The 26,024-nt window shown below is 43.9% G+C and overlaps 1 protein-coding gene across 3 annotated transcripts; it reads left to right on the top strand.

Annotated features, from left to right (window-relative positions):
• The first annotated feature begins 1,010 nt into the window (after positions 1–1,010).
• LOC139366540 (sideroflexin-1-like) lies at positions 1,011–25,597 on the top strand. Of its 3 annotated transcripts, none has more exons than XM_071104155.1 (11): positions 1,011–1,092; positions 6,629–6,798; positions 7,482–7,652; positions 8,863–8,961; positions 10,873–10,948; positions 11,675–11,799; positions 14,659–14,786; positions 14,975–15,024; positions 17,696–17,745; positions 24,889–24,936; positions 25,291–25,597. In XM_071104155.1, exons 2-11 carry the CDS (start codon positions 6,635–6,637, stop codon positions 25,385–25,387), a joined length of 1,008 nt encoding a protein of 335 aa, XP_070960256.1. In that variant the 5' UTR covers positions 1,011–1,092; positions 6,629–6,634; the 3' UTR covers positions 25,388–25,597. The 3 variants fall into 3 exon arrangements, with proteins under 3 accessions (XP_070960256.1, XP_070960257.1, XP_070960255.1); XM_071104156.1 differs by having other exon boundaries at positions 1,080–1,087; positions 11,714–11,799; XM_071104154.1 differs by having other exon boundaries at positions 1,080–1,087.
• Positions 25,598–26,024: the final 427 nt, after the last annotated feature.

Raw genomic sequence — 26,024 nt, 5'->3', positions numbered from 1 at the left:
ACATGGCAATTTCAATTACAAGCCAAGTTATATACGCTGCCATGCACTCCATCAAACCATATCAGACCGTTAAGGGCCATATAAGGCGGCGTTTAGACAGGCAGCCCAATTCTGATCTTCTTTTTTTACTAATTGGTATTTTGACTAATCAGATCAGATCTGACGTGCTTGGTAAAATGACAATTTTTTGGGAAAATATCAGAATTGGGCTGCTTGTGTAAACGCTTTTTGTTGGCGTTGTAATGTTTCCTCTTATACAAAGGAGCAAGCCCCAGTCTTGAATAATCAGTGGACGTTTATATTGCTTCAAATATAGGGAGTCTACTGATATTGCGCATAATGCAGTGATTCTGCTTCCTGATATTCTTTAACGAAAGCTTATGGAGATAGGCCCAGAACTAGACAATACAAAGGGAAAAAAAGCTGATATCTTTCAAAGTTGTATTGGGGCTCCCGAGTGGAGCGGTCTTAAGGCACTGCATCTCAGTGCAAGAGTGGTCACTACAGTCCCAGGTTCAATTCCAGGCTGTATCACATCCGTCCTTGATTGGGAGTCCCATAGGGCTGCGCACAATTGGCCCAGCGTCGTCCGGGGTAGGCCGTCATTGTAAATAAGAATGTGTTCTTAACTGACTTGCCTTGTTAAGTACATGCTATTGTCATCAATTATCTATCTGTTCCGCAAAAAAATAGTAAGGTGCAGTTAGCACACATAACCAAACACTAACGACTACCCTAAAAATATTTGCAAATAAAAGTCCTTCTCTGAGAAAAAAACAATGAACTATAATTGACTTTTAAATTATGAGAAACCTGGCCATGAACATTTTTGGGTATGGAGCAAGAATATTTTACATTTATATGATTTGGACTCCTGTAAAAATCGAGATATTGATATTTTGTCCTGTTGATTTGCATTGATTTCGTGTTGGGCATTTATTGTGAAAGGAACTCCGGCCCTACTGCTGCGCCTGTTGGTGCTGAGTTTCCGCTGCATACATGTCCAATTAGCTTCGTTGAGCTAGCTATTCAGGGACATCTCTGGCGGCGGACTGCTGTGACCGTGCCAGACAAGGATCGGAGCTTAGTGCAGTAAGTGTCTGGATACCTTTATAACACATGTTGGATTTCATACCACTTTTTTTTGAGGGAGGGGTTGTGGCTGGCAGTTAATTAGGGCTTTAGTTGAAACAGGGACGCACAGCTGGCCTGAAACAGATGCTTGAGATAATAGGCTATTAGCGGACATATTACATTTCTTTGGGCGTTTACATGTTTGCAACATGTTGGACGTTGACTTGGTATCATTTTTTAAACTGCATTGTTGGTTAGGGGCTTGTAAGTAAGCCTTTCACTGTAAGGTCTACCTACACCTGTTGTATTCGGCGCATGTGACAAATAAAATTTGATTTGATTTATCCAGATCGAACGATATACATGCAGCGATTTGCTCCAGATCAAGCTGGTCTGCATCGCGTGGATCCATTTATCTGATCAAGCCAATAGTAGGATTGTGCGTCCGGATCCATTTGCACGGTCGGTTCATTTGACGAAATTATGATAAATATTGTTGGCTATATTTTTACTGACCCTCACTCAAACCAGAGCTGGCTGGTTTTTGCACAATGTTATGCAGTTGTGTGATTAGGCTATGCTATGCGAACTCCCATTGTAGCCTAAGAAATACGTTACAACGTAGCCTATATAGCTTAATATGTAGCCATTGAGGCCAGTGATTGGTTAAACGTGGGGCTGGAACAGAGGTTTTTAGCCCAAATGCCACCTAACCTAACGTAGCAGGCGTAAGACAAACCGCCCATTGTCAAAGTTCAATTTTAGAACGAGATAACAAATATCATCAAATCAATGCTGCCTTTGTATTAGGGCTTCAGACTATTGTTGTATTGGATTTGACACACCGGCTGTCTGACTGATTGACATTTTGTCAGAAGAAGACAGATTTATAACAACTGTTGTTGTTTGTGAGTAACCAATAAGACATATTTGCTACAGACTGATTGTTGTGTGTGTGTGTGTGTGTGTGTGTGTGTGTGAGACCACCATAAGGAGGCACCCATCAGTCGTGTTTATGCATTGAGTTATGGCTTGTATCCATTGAATTGAGCTATCTCGTGAGAACCCCGTGAACCTTAATTGAATTTAAAGATACAGTAGCGCCTCTCATAGACATTCTACAGCCGCCAGCCAGAGTCTATGGAATACCTGTGTTTTATCGTTACTCCTGCAGCCATCTTTGGTGCAATTTCATCATCCAGTAGTAGACCCGTGCATGAGCTACACAAATACCTTTGCAGTTTCTCACATAACGGGTTACAGACAGAGACATGCGTTTCAAAATGTCCCCTGTTACATCTGCAGCAAGCTGGAACTGGATGGATACAACACTGGATACATTGTAACAACGGGTTAATAGAATCCAGTTCAGACTGGGTTACATTGTAACAACGAGTTAATAGAATCTAGTCCAGACTGGGTTACATTGTAACAATGGGTTAATATAATCTAGTCCAGACTGGGTTACATTGTAACAACGGGTTAATAGAATCTAGTTCAGACTGGGTTACATTGTAACAACGGGTTAATAGAATCTAGTCCAGACTGGGTTACATTGTAACAATGGGTTAATATAATCTAGTCCAGACTGGGTTACATTGTAACAACGGGTTAATATAATCTAGTCCAGACTGGGTTACATTGTAACAACGGGTTAATAGAATCTAGTTCAGACTGGGTTACATTGTAACAACGGGTTAATAGAATCTAGTCCAGACTGGGTTACATTGTAACAATGGGTTAATATAATCTAGTCCAGACTGGGTTACATTGTAACAACGGGTTAATAGAATCTAGTTCAGACTGGGTTACATTGTATCTCGGGAATGTCTTGATTATTTTTCCCCTCTGTGATTAAAAAAACAAACATAAAATCCAATTGATAGGAAAATAAACATGCAGTAGTTTGGCTTAGTGCAGAAGTTCTCAAATGAAAGGGATTTTCTCCAAAACCTTTCTGTTCTTTCACACTAAACGTAGGCCTATGGGTTTACTGCTAGACAAGGTGTTGCCTAGGCTATGGGAGATTATTTTTGCTGTGTACAGCGTAAAACACCAAATAATGCATGCAGAGCAGAATTAGGCCGATACCCACTAATTATCAAAATCCAGAAAAGATACTTTAAATTCTACAACCACCTAAAAGGAAGCAATTCCCAAACCTTCCATAACAAAGCCATCCCCTACAGAGAGATTAACCTGGAGAAGAGTCCCCTAAGCAAGCTGGTCCTAGGGCTCTGTTCACAAACACAAACAGACCCCACAGAGCCCCAGGACAGCAGCACAATCAGACCCAACTAAATCATGAGAAAACAAAAAGATAATTTCTTGGCACATTGGAAAGAATTTACAAAAAAAACAGAGCAAACTAGAATGCTATTTGGCCCTAAACAGAGAGTACACAGTGGCAGAATACCTGACCACTGTGACTGACCCAAATTTAAGGAAATCTTTGACTATGTACAGACTCAGTGAGCATAGCCTTGCTATTGAGAAAGGCCGCCATAGGCAGACATGGCTCTCGAGAAGGAAGCCTATGTGCGCACTGCCCACAAAATTAGGTGGAAACTGAGTTGCACTTCCTAACCTCCTGCCCAATGTATGACCATATTAGAGACACATATTTCCCTCAGATTACACAGATCCACAAAGAATTCGAAAACAAATCAAAGTTTGATAAACTCACATTTTTTTATTTGACCTTTATTTAACTAGGCAAGTCAGTTAAAAACAAATTCTTATTTATAATAACGGCCTAGGAACAGTGGGTTAACTGCCTTGTTCAGGGGCAGAAGAACAGATTTGATTTGATTTGATTTGAAGATGTGTTTACCTAGTCAGCTCGGGGATTCAATCTGGCAACCTTTCAGTTACTAGTCCAACACTCTAACCACTAGGCTACTTGCCACCCCTACACTCTAACAACTAGGCTACCTGCCGCCCCTACACTCTAACCACTAGGCTACCAGCTGCCCCTACACTCTAACCACTAGGCTACCTGCCGCCCCTACACTCTAACCACTAGGCTACCTGCCGCCCCTACACTCTAACCACTAGGCTACCTGCCACCCCTACACTCTAACCACTAGGCTACCTGCCGGCCCTACACTCTAACCACTAGGCTACCTGCCGCCCCTACACTCTAACCACTAGGCTACCTGCCGCTCCTACACTCTAACTACTAGGCTACCTGCCGCCCCTACACACTAACCACTAGGCTACCTGCTGCCCCTACACGCTAACCACTAGGCTACCTGCCGCCCCTACACTCTAACCACTAGGCTACCTGCCGCCCCTACACTCTAACCACTAGGCTACCTGCCGCCCCTAAGCTAGTTTATGAATTTCGCATCCTCTGACAGTAGCAAGGCTAGTTTATGAATTTCGCATCCTCTGACAGTAGCAAGGCTAGTTTATGAATTTCGCATCCTCTGACAGTAGCAAGGCTAGTTTATGAATTTCGCATCCTCTGACAGTAACTAGGCTAGTTCATGAATTTCGCCTCCTCTGACAGTAGCTAGGCTAGTTTATGAATTTCGCCTCCTCTGACAGTAGCTAGGCTAGTTTATGAATTTCGCCTCCTCTGACAGTAGCTAGGCTAGTTTATGAATTTCGCATCCTCTGACAGTAACTAGGCTAGTTCATGAATTTCGCCTCCTCTGACAGTAGCTAGGCTAGTTTATGAATTTCGCCTCCTCTGACAGTAGCTAGGCTAGTTTATGAATTTCGCCTCCTCTGACAGTAGCTAGGCTAGTTTATGAATTTCGCCTCCTCTGACAGTAGCTAGGCTAGTTTATGAATTTCGGTCGCGCGCCGGTAGATAAATCACCTGGGACAATATAACTAATGTACAGTGCCTTGCGAAAGTATTCGGCCCCCTTGAACTTTGCGACCTTTTGCCACATTTCAGGCTTCAAACATAAAGATATAAAACTGTATTTTTTTGTGAATAATCAACAACAAGTGGGACACAATCATGAAGTGGAATGACATTTATTGGATATTTCAAACTTTTTTAACAAATCAAAAACTGAAATATTGGGCGTGCAAAATTATTCAGCCCCTTTACTTTCAGTGCAGCAAACTCTCTCCAGAAGTTCAGTGAGGATCTCTGAATGATCCAATGTTGACCTAAATGACTAATGATGATAAATACAATCCACCTGTGTGTAATCAAGTCTCCGTATAAATGCACCTGCACTGTGATAGTCTCAGAGGTCCGTTAAAAGCGCAGAGAGCATCATGAAGAACAAGGAACACACCAGGCAGGTCCGAGATATTGTTGTGAAGAAGTTTAAAGCCGGATTTGGATACAAACATATTTCCCAAGCTTTAAACATCCCAAGGAGCACTGTGCAAGCGATAATATTGAAATGGAAGGAGTATCAGACCACTGCAAATCTACCAAGACCTGGCCGTCCCTCTAAACTTTCAGCTCATACAAGGAGAAGACTGATCAGAGATGCAGCCAAGAGGTCCATGATCACTCTGGATGAACTGCAGAGATCTACAGCTGAGGTGGGAGACTCTGTCCATAGGACAACAATCAGTCGTATATTGCACAAATCTGGCCTTTATGGAAGAGTGGCAAGAAGAAAGCCATTTCTTAAAGATATCCATAAAAAGTGTAGTTTAAAGTTTGCCACAAGCCACCTGGGAGACACACCAAACATGTGGAAGAAGGTGCTCTGGTCAGATGAAACCAAAATTGAACTTTTTGGCAACAATGCAAGACGTTATGTTTGGCGTAAAAGCAACACAGCTCATCACCCTGAACACACCATCCCCACTGTCAAACATGGTGGTGGCAGCATCATGGTTTGGGCCTGCTTTTCTTCAGCAGGGACAGGGAATATGATATGTTCAAATTGATGGGAAGATGGATGTAGCCAAATACAGGGCCATTCTGGAAGAAAACCTCATGGAGTCTGCAAAAGACCTGAGACTGGGACGGAGATTTGTCTTCCAACAAGACAATGATCTAAAACATAAAGCAAAATCTACAATGGAATGGTTCAAAAATAAACATATCCAGGTGTTAGAATGGCCAAGTCAAAGTCCAGACCTGAATCCAATCGAGAATCTGTGGAAAGAACTGAAAACTGCTGTTCACAAATGCTCTCCATCCAACCTCACTGAGCTCGAGCTGTTTTGCAAGGAGGTATGGGAAAAAAATGTCAGTCTCTCGATGTGCAAAACTGATAGAGACATACCCCAAGCGACTTACAGCTGTAATCGCAGCAAAAGGTGGCGCTACAAAGTATTAACTTAAGGGGGCTGAATAATTTTGCACGCCCAATTTTTCAGTTTTTGATTTGTTAAAAAAGTTTGAAATATCCAATAAATGTCGTTCCACTTCATGATTGTGTCCCACTTGTTGTTGATTCTTCACAAAAAAATACAGTTTTATATCTTTATGTTTGAAGCCTGAAATGTGGCAAAAGGTCGCAAAGTTCAAGGGGGCCGAATACTTTCGCAAGGCACTGTATGTTTACAGGATAGATATACAAGGACAAAATAATTAATCTTTGTTATGAATGTTGTGTCCTTTCAGATCACCATGACGACAGAAATCTCCACCTCCATAAACATCAAGGAGCCTCGATGGGACCAAGGGACGTTTATGGGCCGGGCCAAACACTTCTTCACTGTTACCGACCCCCGCAACGTCCTGCTTACTAACGAACAACTAGAGAATGCACACAAAGTCATCAGTGACTACCGGTAGTGTATTCTGAGCATGGTTCTCCTTAGTTCTGGTTCTTCCTAGTGCTCCTTAGTTCTCCTTGGTTCTGGTTCCTCCTGGTGTTCCTTAGTTCTCATTGATTCTGGTTCCTCCTGGTGCTCCTTAGTTCACCTTGGTTCTGGTTCCTCCTGGTGCTCCTTAGTTCACCTTGGTTCTGGTTCCTCCTGGTGCTCCTTAGTTCTCCTCGGTTCTGCTTCCTCCTGGTGCTCCTTAGTTCTCCTTGGTTCTGGTTCTTCCTGGTGCTCCTTAGTTCTCCTTGGTTCTGGTTCTTCCTGGTGCTCCTTAGTTCTCCTTGGTTCTGGTTCTTCCTGGTTCTTTCTAGTTCTCCTTGATTCTGCTGTATGGAAACAACCCATAACTGAGCTGAGAGCTCCTGATAGAATTGACCCCAGGCTTATTGGCATAGATCTAGGACCAGATTTCCCTTAATTTATTAACCAGAAAGGCAACACATGGTTGCGTTCTGTGATGCAGCATTGAATACAATGGGCCGTGTTTATCAAATGCAGGTTGTGTGCATCTAACAGAGCTTTGTTTAAACTTGTACTGCTTCTAAGTAAACAGGATCAGCTAATCACTTGTCCCCCTCTCTCTCTCTCTCTCTCTCTCTCTCTCTCTCTCTCTCTCTCTCTCTCTCTCTCTCTCTCTCTCTCTCCCCCAGGCAAGGGGTGATGTCCCCCGGGCTGACAGAGGACGAGCTATGGAGAGCCAAGTACATCTTTGACTCAGCCTTCCACCCAGACACTGGAGAGAAGATGATCCTGATTGGCCGCATGTCGGCTCAGGTCCCCATGAACATGACCATCACTGGCTGTATGATGACCTTCTACAAGTGAGCAGCAGTGTTCTATTAGAATGAATGATAGTGTGTTAACCTTTATTTAACTAGGCAAGTCAGTTAAGAACAAATTCTTATTTACAATGACGGACTAGGAACAGTGGGTTAACTGCCTGTTCTGGGGCAGAACGACAGATTTTTACCTTGTCAGGTCGGGGATTCAATCTGGCAACCTTTCGGTTGCTAGTCCAACGCTCGAACCACTAGGCTACCTGCCGCCCAATGATAGTGTTATAAGACTGTTCTATTAGAATGAATGATAGTGTTATAAGACTGTTCTATTAGAATGAATGATACTGTTCTATTAGAATGAATGATAGTGTTATAAGACTGTTCTATTAGAATGAATGATAGTGTTATAAGACTGTTCTATTAGAATGAATGATAGTGTTATAAGACTGTTCTATTAGAATTAATCATAGTGTTGTAAGACTGTTCTATTAGAATGAATGATACTGTTCTATTAGAATGAATGATAGTGTTATAAGACTGTTCTATTAGAATGAATGATAGTGTTCTAAGACTGTTCTATTAGAATTAATGATAGTGTTCTAAGACTGTTCTATTAGAATGAATGATAGTGTTCTAAGAATCTCATTGTAGGTTTACTACAGGATGTTGTAGAAAAATATATCAGGTTATGCCATGGGTCACTGGCAGTTCATATCTTTCTCATCATTCATTCTCATCAGTCAACACAGAGTTGCAGTGTTTTTGAGATGAGTGTAATTGAGAAGATGGGTAGATCAGTGGTTGTGTGGTGTGCTGTCACTGTTATGTCCGCTATTACCTGATGGTTTCCCATCTCTTTCTGATATCTCTATACTCCCTTGTTTTGTACACAAAGACATCCGCATTTGTCAGGGTTAGGTGCTTTATCTCTCGTCAATATATGTTTTCCTCATCATGCCGTCTCAGTCTAATTTAAGTGTTCTCTCTCTCTCTCTCTCTCTCTCTCTCTCTCTCTCTCTCTCTCTCTCTCTCACCCCCCCCCCCTCAGGACAACTCCAGCTGTAGTCTGATTGAAGTGTCCTCTCTCTCTCCTCAGGACAACTCCAGCTGTAGTCTGATTGAAGTGTCCTCTCTCTCTCCTCAGGACAACTCCAGCTGTAGTCTGATTGAAGTGTCCTCTCTCTCTCTCTCCTCAGGACAACTCCATCTGTAGTCTAATTGAAGTGTCCTCTCTCTCTCTCTCTCTCCTCAGGACAACTCCAGCTGTAGTCTTATGGCAGTGGATCAATCAGTCCTTCAATGCAATAGTCAACTACACCAATAGGAGTGGAGATGCTCCTCTCTCAGTTAAGTAAGTTGGTGTTACATCAGGGCTATTCTACTATATTCTTACAGCAACATTTTCTATGTGTGATTATTCTTCAGAAGAACTGTATAAAAAAACTATGCACACACACCAATAAAGAACTTTTCTTAAAATTAAATATTGCTAAAAGTAATTAGAAAAGAGTTGGAGGGCGTACAACCAACGTGAGTCGAGGTGTAACTAAAACATTTGATAATAATTGAAAAGGAAAAAGCTTCTTAAAAGTAATTAAGTCATTTTAAAATCATCTGAAAACTAAGCATCTCAATAAATAATACACAGGTATGTCAAATCACGTAATGCCATATTCCAGTATGAAGGAATCATAAAACGAGATGTTAAAAACTGTCCATTGTGCCAATAGAAGGAATGCACTCGCATGAGATTTGCCGTGATGTTGACAGAGTGGCATGGGAGGTTTATTTCTTAGACTGGGTTAAGATGTCAATTTTGGGACACATCCTCAGTAGTGTGCCTTCGAATCAGTGGGTGTTTCGGCCTTTAATCACTAAACACTCTCATCAAAGGTGGCCAGCTAAAGGGTGATCAAGCCTTAGCTTGTGTCCCATGCCCAATTAAGATGTCCCACGGGACTATGCAAGGCAGGGGCGTCCTCTTCCCTGAGCCAGTCCTACAGCTGACCACATACCTCATATGCCCTCCTCAAGTTGGAGGGATCTGAATTGGGTTCTTTGAATTAATTTCCCTCAGTTGGCCTGTAGTTTAGTTGATGTTGGCCTGTAGTTTAGTTGATGTTGGCCTGTAGTTTAGTTGATGTTGGCCTGTAGTTTAGTTGATGTTGGCCTGTAGTTTTAGTTGATGTTGGCCTGTAGTTTAGTTGATGTTGGCCTGTAGTTTTAGTTGATGTTGGCCTGTAGTTTTAGTTGATGTTGGCCTGTAGTTTAGTTGATGTTGGCCTGTAGTTTAGTTGATGTTGGCCTGTAGTTTAGTTGATGTTGGCCAGTAGTTTTAGTTGATGTTGGCCTGTAGTTTAGTTGATGTTGGCCTGTAGTTTAGTTGATGTTGGCCTGTAGTTTAGTTGATGTTGGCCTGTAGTTTTAGTTGGTGTTGGCCTGTAGTTTTAGTTGATGTTTTCCTGTAGTTTAGTTGATGTTGGCCTGTAGTTTAGTTGATGTTTTAGTTGATGTTGGCCTGTAGTTTAGTTGATGTTGGCCTGTAGTTTTAGTTGGTGTTGGCCTGTAGTTTTAGTTGGTGTTGGCCTGTAGTTTAGTTGATGTTGGCCTGTAGTTTTAGTTGATGTTGGCCTGTAGTTTAGTTGATGTTGGCCTGTAGTTTTAGTTGATGTTGGCCTTTAGTTTAGTTGATGTTGGCCTGTAGTTTAGTTGATGTTGGCCTGTAGTTTAGTTGATGTTGGCCTGTAGTTTTAGTTGATGTTGGCCTGTAGTTTTAGTTGATGTTGGCCTGTAGATTTAGTTGATGTTGGCCTGTAGTTTAGTTGATGTTGGCCTGTAGTTTAGTTGATGTTGGCCTGTAGTTTTAGTTGATGTTGGCCTGTAGATTTAGTTGATGTTGGCCTGTAGTTTAGTTGATGTTGGCCTGTAGTTTTAGTTGATGTTGGCCTGTAGTTTAGTTGATGTTGGCCTGTAGTTTTAGTTGATGTTGGCCTGTAGTTTAGTTGATGTTGGCCTGTAGTTTAGTTGATGTTGGCCTGTAGTTTAGTTGATGTTGGCCTGTAGTTTAGTTGATGTTGGCCTGTAGTTTAGTTGATGTTGGCCTGTAGTTTAGTTGATGTTGGCCTGTAGTTTTAGTTGATGTTGGCCTGTAGTTTTTTGTTTGGTGTGTTTCTGGTACCTATTAAACCCCTTTTAATGTTTTGTGGATAATATGTGAATGAGTATGAATATGTGAATTTCTGAATGCATTTCTCATTTGCAGTCAGCTTGGCACAGCCTATGTATCTGCTACCACAGGGGCAGTAGCCACGGCTCTAGGACTAAATGCACTAACAAAGGTATTAACCCATAGAAACCCTGTTCTCATTCATTCATTTACCATCAACCACATCGCATGGGAGTGTTATCAAACGTAGCTACTCACAAGTCATATCATGAGTGGTTATCATGTCCAAAATAGTTATCATGAATAGAAGTGCATAGTAACCATGAATAGAAGTGCATAGTAACCATGAATAGAAGTGCATAGTAACCATGAATAGAAGTGCATAGTAACCATGAATAGAAATGCATAGTAACCATGAATAGAAGTGAATAGTAACCATGAATAGAAGTGCATAGTAACCATGAATAGAAGTGCATAGTAACCATGAATAGAAGTGCATAGGAACCATGAATAGAAGTGCATAGTAACCATGAATAGAAGTGCATAGGAACCATGAATAGAAGTGCATAGTAACCATGAATAGAAGTGCATAGTAACCATGAATAGAAATGCATAGTAACCATGAATAGAAGTGCATAGTAACCATTAATAGAAGTGCATAGGCACCATGAATAGAAGTGCATAGCAACCATGAATATAATTAGTCTACATATGTTGCCTGCTTTGCTGGTTAGTCAATGTGTTGAAAGAGTGAGAAAATGTTGTATAATTCATACAGTATTCCCGTTGTGGAAACAGATATCATAACAATCATGACATGCACAAAGAGCTTTCAGCTTTGGAACAATAAGCCTTAGCTAATAATTCTCTTAGACAGGGATGAAATTGATCTATACAGTCTATCTGTTTTACTCCAACCTTTGTTGTTGTTGTCCAGCACATATCTCCCCTCGTAGGGAGGTTAGTTCCCTTCGCTGCTGTTGCTGCTGCCAACTGCATCAACATCCCTCTCATGAGGCAACGGTAAGACCAACCAGTCTGTATCTCCTCCAGTTTGAAGATATAGTTCTGCAAATATGCACCCAGTATTTTAAATGTTTTTTTTATATATATTCTAAATTCTTTCTAAAATGTAGTGTTAAACGTTAGGTTTTATTTATTCGCACCAAAGAGTCAAATCAAAGTTTATTTGTCACGTGCGCCAAATACAACAGGTGTATGTAGACCTTACAGTGAAATGCTGAATACAACAGGTGTAGTAGACCTTACAGTGAAATGCTGAATACAACAGGTGTAGTAGACCTTACAGTGAAATGCTGAATACAACAGGTGTAGTAGACCTTACAGTGAAATGCCGAATACAACAGGTGTAGTAGACCTTACAGTGAAATGCTGAATACAACAGGTGTAGTAGACCTTACAGTGAAATGCTGAATACAACAGGTGTAGTAGACCTTACAGTGAAATGCTGAATACAACAGGTGTATGTAGACCTTACAGTGAAATGCTGAATACTATGAAATGCTAACCTATAGTGCAAAAAAGGTATTAGGTGAACAATAGGTAGGTAAAGAAATAAAACAACAGTAAAAATACAGGCTACATACAGTAGAGAGGCTATATACAGTAGAGAGGCTATATACAGTAGAGAGGCTATATACAGTAGAGAGGCTATATACAGTAGAGAGGCCATATACAGTAGAGAGGCCATATACAGTAGAGAGGCCATATACAGTAGCGAGGTCATATTCAGTAGCGAGGCCATATACAGTAGCGAGGCTATATACAGTAGTGAGGCTACATACAGTAGCGAGGCTATATACAGTAGCGAGGCTATATACGAGGCTATATACAGTGGCGAGGCTATATACAGTAGAGGCTATATACAGTGGCGAGGCTATATACAGTAGCGAGGCTATATACGAGACTATATACAGTAGCGAGGCTATATACAGTAGCGAGGCTATATACGAGGCTATATACAGTAGCAAGGCTATATACGAGGCTATATACAGTAGAGGCTATATACAGTAGAGGCTATATACGGTAGCGAGGCTATATACAGTAGAGAGGCTATATACAGTAGAGAGGCTATATACAGTAGAGAGGCTATATACAGTAGAGGCTATATACGAGGCTATATACAATAGCGAGGCTATATACAGTAGAGGCTATATACAGTAGAGAGGCTATATACAGTAGAGAGGCTATATACAGTAGAGAGGCTATATACGAGGCTATATACGAGGCTATATACAGTAGAGGCTATATACGGTAGCGAGGCTATATACAGTAGAGAGGCTATATACAGTAGAGAGGCTATATACAGTAGAGAGGCTATATACGAGGCTATATACAATAGCGAGGCTATATACGAGGCTATATACAGTAGAGAGGCTATATACAGTAGAGAGGCTATATACAGTAGAGAGGCTATATACAGTAGAGAGGCTATATACAGTAGAGAGGCTATATACAGTAGAGAGGCCATATACAGTAGAGAGGCCATATACAGTAGAGGCCATATACAGTAGAGAGGCCATATATAGTAGAGAGGCTATATACGAGACTATATACAGTAGCGAGGCCATATACAGTAGCGAGGCCATATACAGTAGCGAGGCCATATACAGTAGCGAGGCCATATACAGTAGCGAGGCAACATACAGTAGCGAGGCTATATACAGTAGCGAGGCTATATACGAGGCTATATACAGTGGCGAGGCTATATACAGTAGAGAGGCTATATACAGTAGAGAGGCTATATACGAGTCTATATACAGTAGCGAGGCTATATACAGTAGCGAGGCTATATACGAGGCTATATACAGTAGCGAGGCTATATACAGTAGAGAGGCTATATACGAGGCTATATACAGTAGAGAGGCTATATACAGTGGCGAGGCTATATACGAGGCTATATACAGTAGCAAGGCTATATACAGTAGAGGCTATATACAGTAGAGGCTATATACGGTAGCGAGGCTATATACAGTAGAGGCTATATACAGTAGAGAGGCTATATACAGTAGAGAGGCTATATACAGTAGAGAGGCTATATACAGTAGAGAGGCTATATACAGTAGAGAGGCTATATACAAGGCTATATACAATAGCGAGACTACATACAGTAGAGAGGCTATAGACAGTAGAGAGGCTATAGACAGTAGAGAGGCTACATACAGTAGCCAGGCTACATACAGACACCGGTTAGTCAGGCTGATTGAGGTAGTATGTAGATATGGTTAAAGTGACTCTGCATAGATGATGAACAGAGAGTATTTAACACCATAAAGCAGTGTGCAGGTGAGGCTGGAAACCCAAAAAGGACTGATATGAAAATCACACCACAAATATAATATAATAATAATAATAAAAATGTTTGTTCAATCAGCTAAAAAAAAGCATATTAATTATAATTGTACATTATATACTCAGTATAGAAGAAAAAACATGTTTGATTACGTGTGTGTGTGTGTGTGTGTGTGTGTGTGTGTGTGTGTGTGTGTGTGTGTGTGTGTGTGTGTGTGTGTGTGTGTGAGAGAAAGAGTTAGGCTACATGGAGGGAATTATTGTGTAGTTTGGTTCATCAGGCTGAATCCCAGTCTTTGCATGAAGTTATTGAGGGATGATGAGGTTTTGGCAATGTGAAGATAAGAATTCCAGGGTAGGGTACCTCTGTAAATGTTTGAAGTATTGATTAGGTGTCTCTACAATGCTCAATTTTGACCTTACTAAACCCACAGGTCACACACAACTTATTGACATTTACGTTATTCCTTCCACAACTTGGACAAGGTCTTTGAAAGAAAGTGTCTATATCATCGATGCCAGTTCCTATAATTAGATGTTTACTTTTATTTTCCTTCTTTTATGGTCCAGGGAACTGAAACACGGCATTCCGATAACAGACGAGAACGACAACCGGTTAGGAGAGTCAACCACCGCCGCTAAGCAGGCCATCTCCCAGGTGGTGGTGTCTAGAATCCTCATGGCCTCTCCTGGAATGGGTATGTATGACGTAATGGGCTTTAGGACCTATCTGGCAACCCATGCCATCTGTGACTCCAACATGGCAACTCAATAGGATAAACTGGAAAGGATAAAAGCTCGAAATCAACCATGTTGTCAGGTAAAATATAATGTTTGTAAACATTTATAAAAGATGACGATTTTATTTCACTATTCTGTTTTTCAGCTATCCCTCCATTTTTAATGAACACCTTGGAAAAGAAAGCCTTCCTAAAGGTATTATTCACATCATTTATCACTTTATTTATTCAAGTATGATCACATGTATTATATATTCACTTACTTTCTCATATCCATGATGTATATTCACTTACTTTCTCATATCCATGATGTATATTCACTTACTTTCTCATATCTACGATGTATATTCACTTACTTTCTCATATCTATGATGTATATTCACTTACTTTCTCATATCTATGATGTATATTCACTTACTTTCTCATATCTATGATGTATATTCACTTACTTTCTCATATCCATGATGTATATTCACTTACTTTCTCATATCTATGATGTATATTCACTTACTTTCTCATATCCATGATGTATATTCACTTACTTTCTCATATCTATGATGTATATTCACTTACTTTCTCATATCTATGATGTATATTCACTTACTTTCTCATATCCATGATGTATATTCACATACTTTCTCATATCTATGATGTATATTCACTTACTTTCTCATATCTATGATGTATATTCACTTACTTTCTCATATCTATGATGTATATTCACTTACTTTCTCATATCTATGATGTATATTCACTTACTTTCTCATATCTATGATGGCAGTCAGCCTTACTTTCTCATATCTATGATGGCAGTCAGCCTTACTTTCTCATATCTATGATGGCAGTCAGCCTTACTTTCTCATATCTATGATGGCAGTCAGCCTTACTTTCTCATATCTATGATGGCAGTCAGCCTTACTTTCTCATATCTATGATGTATATTCACTTACTTTCTCATATCTATGATGGCAGTCAGCCTTACTTTCTCATATCTACGATGTATATTCACTTACTTTCTCATATCTATGATGGCAGTCAGCCTTACTTTCTCATATCTACGATGTATATTCACTTACTTTCTCATATCTATGATGGCAGTCAGCCTTACTTTCTCATATCTATGATGTATATTCACTTACTTTCTCATATCTATGATGTATATTCACTTACTTTCTCATATCTATGATGTATATTCACTTACTTTCTCATATCCATGATGGCAGTCAGCCTTACTTTCTCATATCTATGATGTATATTCACTTACTTTCTCATATCTATGATGGCAGTCAGCCTTACTTTCTCATATCCATGATGGCAGTCAGCCTTACTTTCTCATATCCATGATGGCAGTCAGCCTTACTTTCTCATATCTATGATGTATATTCACTTACTTTCTCATATCCATGATGTATATTCACTTACTTTCTCATATCCATGATGTATATTCACTTACTTTCTCATATCTATGATGTATATTCACTTACTTTCTCATATCTATGATGTATATTCACTTACTTTCTCATATCCATGATGTATATTCACTTACTTTCTCATATCTATGATGTATATTCACTTACTTTCTCATATCTATGATGTATATTCACTTACTTTCTCATATCTATGATGTATATTCACTTACTTTCTCATATCCATGATGTATATTCACTTACTTTCTCATATCTATGATGTATATTCACTTACTTTCTCATATCTATGATGTATATTCACTTACTTTCTCATATCTATGATGTATATTCACTTACTTTCTCATATCTATGATGTATATTCACTTACTTTCTCATATCTATGATGTATATTCACTTACTTTCTCATATCCATGATGTATATTCACTTACTTTCTCATATCTATGATGTATATTCACTTACTTTCTCATATCCATGATGTATATTCACATACTTTCTCATATCTATGATGGCAGTCAGCCTTACTTTCTCATATCTATGATGGCAGTCAGCCTTACTTTCTCATATCTATGATGGCAGTCAGCCTTACTTTCTCATATCTATGATGGCAGTCAGCCTTACTTTCTCATATCTATGATGGCAGTCAGCCTTACTTTCTCATATCCATGATGGCAGTCAGCCTTACTTTCTCATATCCATGATGGCAGTCAGCCTTACTTTCTCATATCTATGATGGCAGTCAGCCTTACTTTCTCATATCCATGATGGCAGTCAGCCTTACTTTCTCATATCTATGATGGCAGTCAGCCTTACTTTCTCATATCCATGATGGCAGTCAGCCTTACTTTCTCATATCTATGATGTATATTCACTTACTTTCTCATATCCATGATGGCAGTCAGCCTTACTTTCTCATATCTATGATGGCAGTCAGCCTTACTTTCTCATATCTATGATGGCAGTCAGCCTTACTTTCTCATATCCATGATGGCAGTCAGCCTTACTTTCTCTAATCTATGATGTTTTTTCACTTACTTTCTCATATCCATGATGGCAGTCAGCCAATAGGACAGAGCAGAGGAAGCCATTTCGGTGGTTAGTGAGTGTGAGGAAATAGGACAGAGCAGAGGAAGCCATTTCAGTGGTTAGTGAGTGTGAGGAAATAGGACAGAGCAGAGGAAGCCATTTCAGTGGTTAGTGAGTGTGAGGAAATAGTACAGAGCAGAGGAAGCCATTTCAGTGGTTAGTGAGTGTGGGGAAATAGGACAGAGCAGAGGAAGCCATTTCAGTGGTTAGTGAGTGTGGGGAAATAGGACAGAGCAGAGGAAGCCATTTCAGTGGTTAGTGAGTGTGGGGAAATAGGACAGAGCAGAGGAAGCCATTTCAGAGTAGTGGAATGTATCCCTTCTTTTGTTTGTCTCATTGTTTTCTGGTCTTTTCAGAAGTTCCCATGGATGAGTGCACCTATTCAAGTGGTCTTGGTGGGATTCTGGTAAGTGGCCAGCAATGGACTGCTGATTAACCACCATTTGGACTGTGTAATGGGATGGGTGTAGCTGGTGCAGAGGAATCAGGCGCAGGACAGCAGAGATGAGTAACACAAGTAACTTTACTCAAATGTTCCAATAATATGTCGTAATACCGAGCCCACAATAACGGACCGAACATACATAAAACAATCACACACAAAAACCATGGGGAAAATAGAGGGTTAAATAATGAACATGTAATTGGGGAATTGAAACCAGGTGTGTAAAACAAAGACAAAACAAATGGAAAATGAAAAGTGGATTGGCGATGGAGAGGGACCGACTCGGGGACGACCCGGAGGACGAGGCGCAGGGCGATCCGGATGGAGACGGTGGAACTCCCGCAGCAACGAAGGGTCCAAAATGTCCCCCACCTGCACCCAGCATCTCTCCTCCGGACCGTACCCCTCCCACTCCACGAGGTACTGAAGGCCCCTCGCCCGATGCCTTGAGTCCAGTATGGCTCGAACAGCATACGCCGGGGCTCCCTCGATGTCCAGAGGGGGCGGAGGAACCTCCCGCACCTCAGACTCCTGGAGTGGACCAGCCACTACCTGCCTGAGGAGAGACAAATGGAAAGAGGGGTTAATACTGTAATCGGGGGGAGCTGTAACCTGTAGCAAACCTCGTTCAGTCTCCTCAGGACCTTGAATGTCCCCACAAACCGCGGGCCCAGTTCCCGGAAGGGCAGGCGGAGGGGCAGGTTTTGGGTCGAGAGCCAGACCCGGTCCCCCGGTGTGAACACCGTTACATGAACGGCCTCCAGACCCTTGACATGAACTGGGGACCTCGATCAGACACTATATCCTCAGGCACCCCGTAGTGCCGGAAGACTTGAGTGAACAGGGCCTCCGCAATCTGTAGGGCCGTAGGGAGACCGGGCAATGGAAGGAGATGGCAGGACTTAGAGAACCGATCCACAACAACCAGGATCGTGGTGTTACCCTGTGAGGGAGGAAGATCCGCGAGGAAGTCCACCGATAGGTGCGACCACGGCCATTGTGGAATGGGTAAGGGCTGTAACTTCCCTTTGGGCAGGTGCCTAGGGGCCTTGCACTGGGCGCACACCGAGCAGGAGGAAACATAAACCCTCACGTCCTTAGCCAAGGTGGACCACCAGTACTTTCCACTAAGACAGTGCACTGTCCTACCGATGCCAGGATGACCAGAGGAGGGTGAAGTGTGGGCCCAATAGATCAAACGGTCGCGGACAGCAGACGGAACGTACAGACGCCCAGCTGGACACTGGAGGGGAGTGGGCTCTGTACGTAACGCCCGCTCGATGTCCGCGTCCAGCTCCCACACCACCGGTGCCACCAGGCAAGAGGCCGATCCATGGACCACTCCTCTGTGTCATACATCCGGGAGAGTGCGTCTGCTTTAACATTCTGGAAACCTGGTCTGTAGGACAGGGTGAAAACAAAACGGGTAAAGAACATGGCCCACCTTGCCTGGCAAGGGTTCAGTCTCCTCTCTGCCCGGATGTACTCTAGATTGCGGTGGTCAGTCGAGATGAGAAAAGTGTTTTTAGCCCCCTCAAGCCAATGTATCCACGCCTTCAGAGCCTTGACAACAGCCAACAGCTCCCGGTCCCCCACATCATAGTTTCGCTCCGCCGGGCTGAGCTTCTTCGAAAAGAAAACAGAGGGGCGGAGCTTTGGTGGCGTGCCTGGGCGCTGAGAGAACATGGCTCCTATCCCAGCCTTGGACGCGTCCACCTCCACTATGAACGCCAAAGAGGGATCCGGATGAGCCAGCACGGGCGCCGAGGTAAACAGAGCCCTCAGGTGACCAAAAGCCCTGTCCGCCTCAGCCGACCACTGCAGCCGCTCCGGTCCCCCCTTCAGCAGTGAGGTAATGGGAGCCACTACCTGATCAAAGCCCCGGATAAACCTCCGGTAGTAATGGGCAAACCCTAGAAACCGCTGCACTTCCTTTATCGTGGTGGGAGTTGGCCAATTACTCACGGCTGAAATGCGGTCACTCTCCATCTCCACCCCTGAAGTGGAAAAGCGGTACCCTAGGAAGGAGACGGACTGTTGGAAGAACAGACTTTTCTCAGCCTTGACGTACAGGTCATGCTCCAACAGTCGACCAAGCACCCTGCGCACCAGGGACACATGTTGGGCGCGTGTTGCGGAGTATATCAGAATGTCGTCGATATACACCACTACACCCTGCCAGTGCAGGTCCCGGAAAATCTTGTCTACAAAGGCCTGGAAGACTGAAGGATCATTCATCAACCAGTACGGCATGACGAGGTACTCATAGTGCCCAGAGGTGGTACTAAATGCCGTCTTCCACTCGTCCCCCTCCCGGATACACACCAGGTTGTAAGCGCTCCTGAGATCCAATTTTGTGAAGAAGCGCGCCCCGTGCATTGACTCTATCGCACTGGCGATGAGAGGCAGCGGGTAGCTGTACCTCACAGTGATTTGGTTGATGCCTCGATAGTCAATACACGGGCGCAGACCTCCATCCTTCTTCTTCACAAAAAAGAAACTTGAGGAGGCAGGTGAAGTGGAGGGCTGAATGTACCCCTGGGATTCGGAGACATATGTCTCCATAGCCACTGTCTCCTCCTGTGACAGGGGATACACGTGACTCCTGGGAAGAGCTGCGTCTACTAGGAGATTTATCGCACAATCCCCCCGTCGGGGTGGCAATTGAGTCGCCCCCTTCTTACAGAAGGCGAGAGCCAAATCGGCATATTCAGAGGGGATGTGCATGGTGGAGCCCTGGTCTGTACTTTCCACCATAGTCGCACCAACGGAAACCCCTACACACCTCTCCGAGCACTTTCATGACCACCCCTTGAGAGACCTCTGTTGTCATGAAATAGTGGGGTCATGACAGGCCAACCAGGGTATGCCCAGCACCATGGGAAACGCAGGAGAATCAATAAGGAAAATACTAATTCTCTCCTTGTGACCCTCCTGTGTAACCATGCCCAGTGGAGCGGTGGCCTCCCTAATTAGCCCTGACCCTAATGGTCGACTATCTAGGGCGTGCACAGGGAAGGGCATATCCACAGGAACAATGGGGATCCCTAAACAATGGGAAAATGCTCTGTCAATAAAATTCCCAGCTGCGCCTGAATCTGCGAGCGCCTTATGCTGGGAATGCGGGGAAAACTCAGGAATATTTATAAACATGTGAGCAACAGGAGGCTCTGAGTGAGCCTGGTGCCGACTCACCTGGGGTGACACGAGAGTGCCCTGCCTGCTGCCTCGACTCCCAGAGGAACCTCCCCAGCACCGACCAGCAGTGTGCCCTCTGCAGCCACAGATGGTACAGGGAACAGCTCCTCCTCCAGTCGCCCTAAGCGCAGCACCTCCCAGCTCCATGGGCGTCGGAGCGGTGGTGCTGAGGGATGGAACTGACAGGCCCCGATCCGGGCGTCCGCGGGTAGCCAGCAGGTTATCCAGCCAGATTGACAGGTCCACCAGCTGGTCAAACGTGAGAGTCCCTGCAGGCCAACTCCCGACGGACATCCTCTCGCAGACTGCAACGGTAGTGATCGATCAGGGCCCTGTCGTTCCATCCCACGCTGGCAACCAGGGTCCGGAAGTCCAAGGTGAACTCCTGGGCGCTCCTCGTCCCCTGCCTCAGGTGGAACAGACGTTCACCAGCCGCTCTACCCTCAGGCGGGTGGTCGAAAACTGCCCGGGTGAACTCTGTGTAATGGTCCAACACCGGTTTTCCTTCCCCCCATACGGCGTTGGCCCACTCCAGGGCTTCCGTGAGAGACAGGAGACGAGGGCGGACACGCTCTCCATTTTTGAGGTGATTCTGTAATGGGATGGGTGTAGCTGGTGCAGAGGAATCAGGCGCAGGACAGCAGAGATGAGTAACACAAGTAACTTTACTCAAATATTCCAATAACATGTCGTAATACCGAGCCCACAATAACGGACCGAACATACATAAAACAATCACGTCGTGACAGACTGCTGATAAACCACCATTTGGACTGTTGATAAACCGCCATTTGGACTGCTGATTTTCAAACCTATTACAGTATATCAGTCAGGACATAAATGCAGTGAAGGACCCGTGACATATACTGTCAACGCTGTGAAGGACCCGTGACATACTGTCAACGCTGTGAAGGACCCGTGACATATACTGTCAACGCTGTGAAGGACCCGTGACATATACTGTCAACGCTGTGAAGGACCCGTGACATATACTGTCAATGCTGTGAAGGACCCGTGACATATACTGTCAACGCTGTGAAGGACCCGTGACATATACTGTCAATGCTGTGAAGGACCCGTGACATATACTGTCAACGCTGTAAAGCACCCGTGACATATACTGTCAATGCTGTGAAGAACATGTGACATATACTGTCAATGCTGTGAAGGACCTGTGACATATACTGTCAATGCTGTGAAAAACCTGTGACATATACTGTCAACACTGTGAAGGACTTGTGACATACAAATCAAATTTTATTTGTCACATACACGTGGTTAGCAGATGTTAATGTGAGTGTAGCGAAATGCTTGTGCTTCTAGTTCCGACAATGCAGTAATAACCAACGAGTAATCTAACCTAACAATTTCACAACAACTACCAACTACCTGCCACATACAAGTGTAAAGGGATGAAGAATATGTACATAAAAATATATGAATGAGTGATGGTACAGAACGGCTTAGGCAAGATGCAGTAGATGGTATCAAGTACAGTATATACATATGAGATGAGTAATGTAGGGTATGTAAACATATAAAAGTGGCATTGTTTAAAGTGGCTAGTGATACATGTATTACATAAAGATGGCACGATGCAGTAGATGGTATAGAGTACAGTATATACATATGAGATGAGTAATGTAGGGTATGTAAACATTATATTAAGTGGAATTATTTAAAGTGGCTTGTGATACATTTTTTTACATACATTTTTCCATTATTAAAGTGGTTGGAGTTAAGTCAGTATGTTGGCAGCAGCCACTCCATGTTAGTGGTGGCAGTGGCTCGGGTGGTTGTTGTCCTTGATGATCTTTATGGCCTTCCTGTGACATCGGGTGGTGTAGGTGTCCTGGCGGGCCGGTAGTTTTCCCCCGGTGATGCGTTGTGCAGACCTCACTACCCTCTGGAGAGCCTTACGGTTGTGGGCGGAGCAGTTGCCGTACCAGGCGGTGATACAGCCCGACAGGATGCTCTCGATTGTGCATCTGTAAAAGTTTGTGAGTGCTTTTGGTGACAAGCCAAATTTCTTCAGCCTCCTGAGGTTGAAGAGGCGTTGCTGCGCCTTCTTCACCATGCTGTCTGTGTTGATTCAATATGTCCGTAAACACCAGCCAGCTGGTCTGTGCATGCTCTGAGGACGCGGCTGGGGACGCCGTCTGGGCCTGCATCCTTGCGAGGGTTAACACGTTTAAATGTTTTACTCACGTCGGCTGCAGTGAAGGAGAGTCCGCAGGTTTTGGTAGCGGGCCGTGTCAGTGGCACTGTATTGTCCTCAAAGCGAGCAAAGAAGTTGTTTAGTCTGTCTGGGAGCAGGACATCCTGGTCCACGACGGGGCTGATTTTCTTTTTGTAATCCGTGATTGACTGTAGACCCTGCCACATACCTCCTGTGCCTGATCCGTTGAATTGCGACTCTACTTTGTCTCTATACTGACGCTTAGCTTGTTTGATTGCCTTGCGGAGGGAATAGCTACACTGTTTGTATTCGGTCATGTTTCCGGTCACCTTGCCCTGATTAAAAGCAGTGGTTCGCGCTTTCAGTTTCGCGCGAATGCTGCCATCAATACACGGTTTCTGGTTTGGGAATGTTTTAATAGTTGCTGTGGGTACGACATCGCCGATGCACTTGCTAATAAACTCGCTCACCGAATCAGCGTATTCGTCAATGTTGTTGTTTGACACAATGCGGAACATATCCCAGTCCATGTGATCAAAGCAATCTTGAAGCGTAGCATCAGATTGGTCGGACCAGCGTTGAACAGACCTGAGCGCGGGTGCTTCCTGTTTTAGTCTCTGCCTATAGGCAGGGAGCAACAAAATGGAGTCGTGGTCAGCTTTTCCGAAAGGAGGGCAGGGGAGGGCCTTATATGCGTCGTGGAAGTTAGAATAACAATGATCCAGGGTTTTGCCAGCCCTGGTAGCACAATCGATATGCTGATAGAATTTAGGGAGTCTTGTTTTCAGATTAGCCTTGTTAAAATCCCCAGCTACAATGAATGCAGCCTCAGGATATGTGGTTTCCAGTTTACATTGAGTCAAATGAAGTTCGTTCAGGGCCATCGATGTGTCTGCTTGGGGGGAATATATGCGGCTGTGATTATAATCGAAGAGAATTCCCTTGGTAGATAATGCGGTCAACATTTGATTGTGAGGAATTCTAAATCAGGTGAACAGAAGGACTTGAGTTCCTGCATGTTGTTATGATCACACCACGTCTCGTAAATCATAAGGCATACCCCCCGCCCCTCTTCTTACCAGAAAGATGCTTGTTTCTGTTGGCGCGATGCTTGAAGAAACCAGCTGGCTGTATCGACTCCGATAGCGTGTCTCGAGTGAGCCATGTTTCCGTGAAGCAAAGAACGTTACAGTCTCTTATGTCCCTCTGGAATGCTACCCTTGCTCGGATTTCATCAACCTTGTTGTCAAGAGACTGGACATTGGCGAGTAGTATACTGAGGAGTGGTCTGCGATGAGCCCGTCTACAGAGCCTGACCAGAAGACCGCTTTGTCTGCCCTTTTTACGGCGTCGTTGTTTTGGTTCGCCGGCTGGGATCCGATCCATTGTCCTGGGTGGTGGGCAAAACACAGGATCCGCTTCGGGAAAGTCGTATTCCTGGTCGTAATGATGGTGAGTTGACGTTGCTCTTATATCCAATAGTTCCTCCCGACTGGGGTACCAATGTAAGAAATAACACGTAAAAAAACAAAAAACTGCATAGTTTCCTAAGAACGTGAAGCGAGGCGGCCATCTCTGTCGGCGCCGGAAAATGTCATACAGTCGACGCTGTGAAGGACATGTGACGAGCATGTTTTAAACATGTTTTAAAACAACAAGCATTATAGCTATGGTATCTAATCTACAGTCTCTAGCTCTATATAATAGATGTATTGCTTGTCTTTCAGCCTGGTGTTTGCCACTCCGCTATGCTGTGCACTGTTCCCCCAGAAGAGGTGAGTGAATCATCATTGCTAGCTGTGTTGATCAGTATCACAGCAATAATGTGTTCTCTCTCTCTCTCTCTCTCTCTCTCTCTCTCTCTCTCTCTCTCTCTCTCTCTCTCTCTCTCTCTCTCTCTCTCTCTCTCTCTCTCTCTCTCTCTCTCTCTCTCTCTCTCTCTCTCTCTCTCTCTCTCTCTCTCTCTCTCTCTCTCTCTCTCTCTCTCTCTCTCTCTCTCTCTCTCTCTCTCTCTCTCTCTCTCTCTCTCTCTCTCTCTCTCTCTCTCTCTCTCTCTCTCTCTCTCTCTCGCTCTCGCTCTCGCTCTCGCTCTCGCTCTCGCTCTCGCTCTCTCGCTCTCTCGCTTTTAGCTCTATGTCAGTAAGCCGATTGGAGCCAGAGCTTCAGGAGAAGATCCGTGCGAGCCACCCAGGGGTGGAGAGGATCTACTTCAACAAAGGACTATGAGTGTCCAGCTCACCACCAACCCTCCTGGCACTGCCATACTACCCTCTCACCATCTGTACTGGTGGCAGACACCGCCAACCCTCCTGGCACTGCCATACTACCCTCTCACCATCTGTACTGGTGGCAGACACCGCCAACCCTCCTGGCACTGCCATACTACCCTCTCACCATCTGTACTGGTGGCAGACACCGCCAACCCTCCTGGCACTGCCATACTACCCTCTCACCATCTGTACTGGTGGCAGACACCACCAACCCTCCTGGCACTACCATACTACCCTCACACCATCTGTACTGATGGCAGACACCACCAACCCTCCTGGCACTACCATACTACCCTCACACCATCTGTACTGATGGCAGACACCACCAACCCTCCTGGCACTACCATACTACCCTCACACCATCTGTACTGGTGGCAGACACCACCAACCCTCCTGGCACTATTATACTACCCTCACACCATCTGTACTGGTGGCAGACACCAACCCCAACCCACCGCCAACCCTCTTCCTCATTCTGTGTGCCAAAGTTAAGTTTTGCTTCTCATCCTCAACTGCCCTCCTTTTTCTCCTCCTCTCCACAGACAGAATCCCTTGTTTCCCTCCTCCCTTCACCCTCTCTCCGTCACCCTCTC

The sequence above is a fragment of the Oncorhynchus clarkii genome, chromosome 14 (assembly GCF_045791955.1).
Source record: "Oncorhynchus clarkii lewisi isolate Uvic-CL-2024 chromosome 14, UVic_Ocla_1.0, whole genome shotgun sequence".
NCBI lineage: Eukaryota > Metazoa > Chordata > Actinopteri > Salmoniformes > Salmonidae > Oncorhynchus > Oncorhynchus clarkii.
This window is presented reverse-complemented; position numbering and strand designations above follow the sequence as displayed.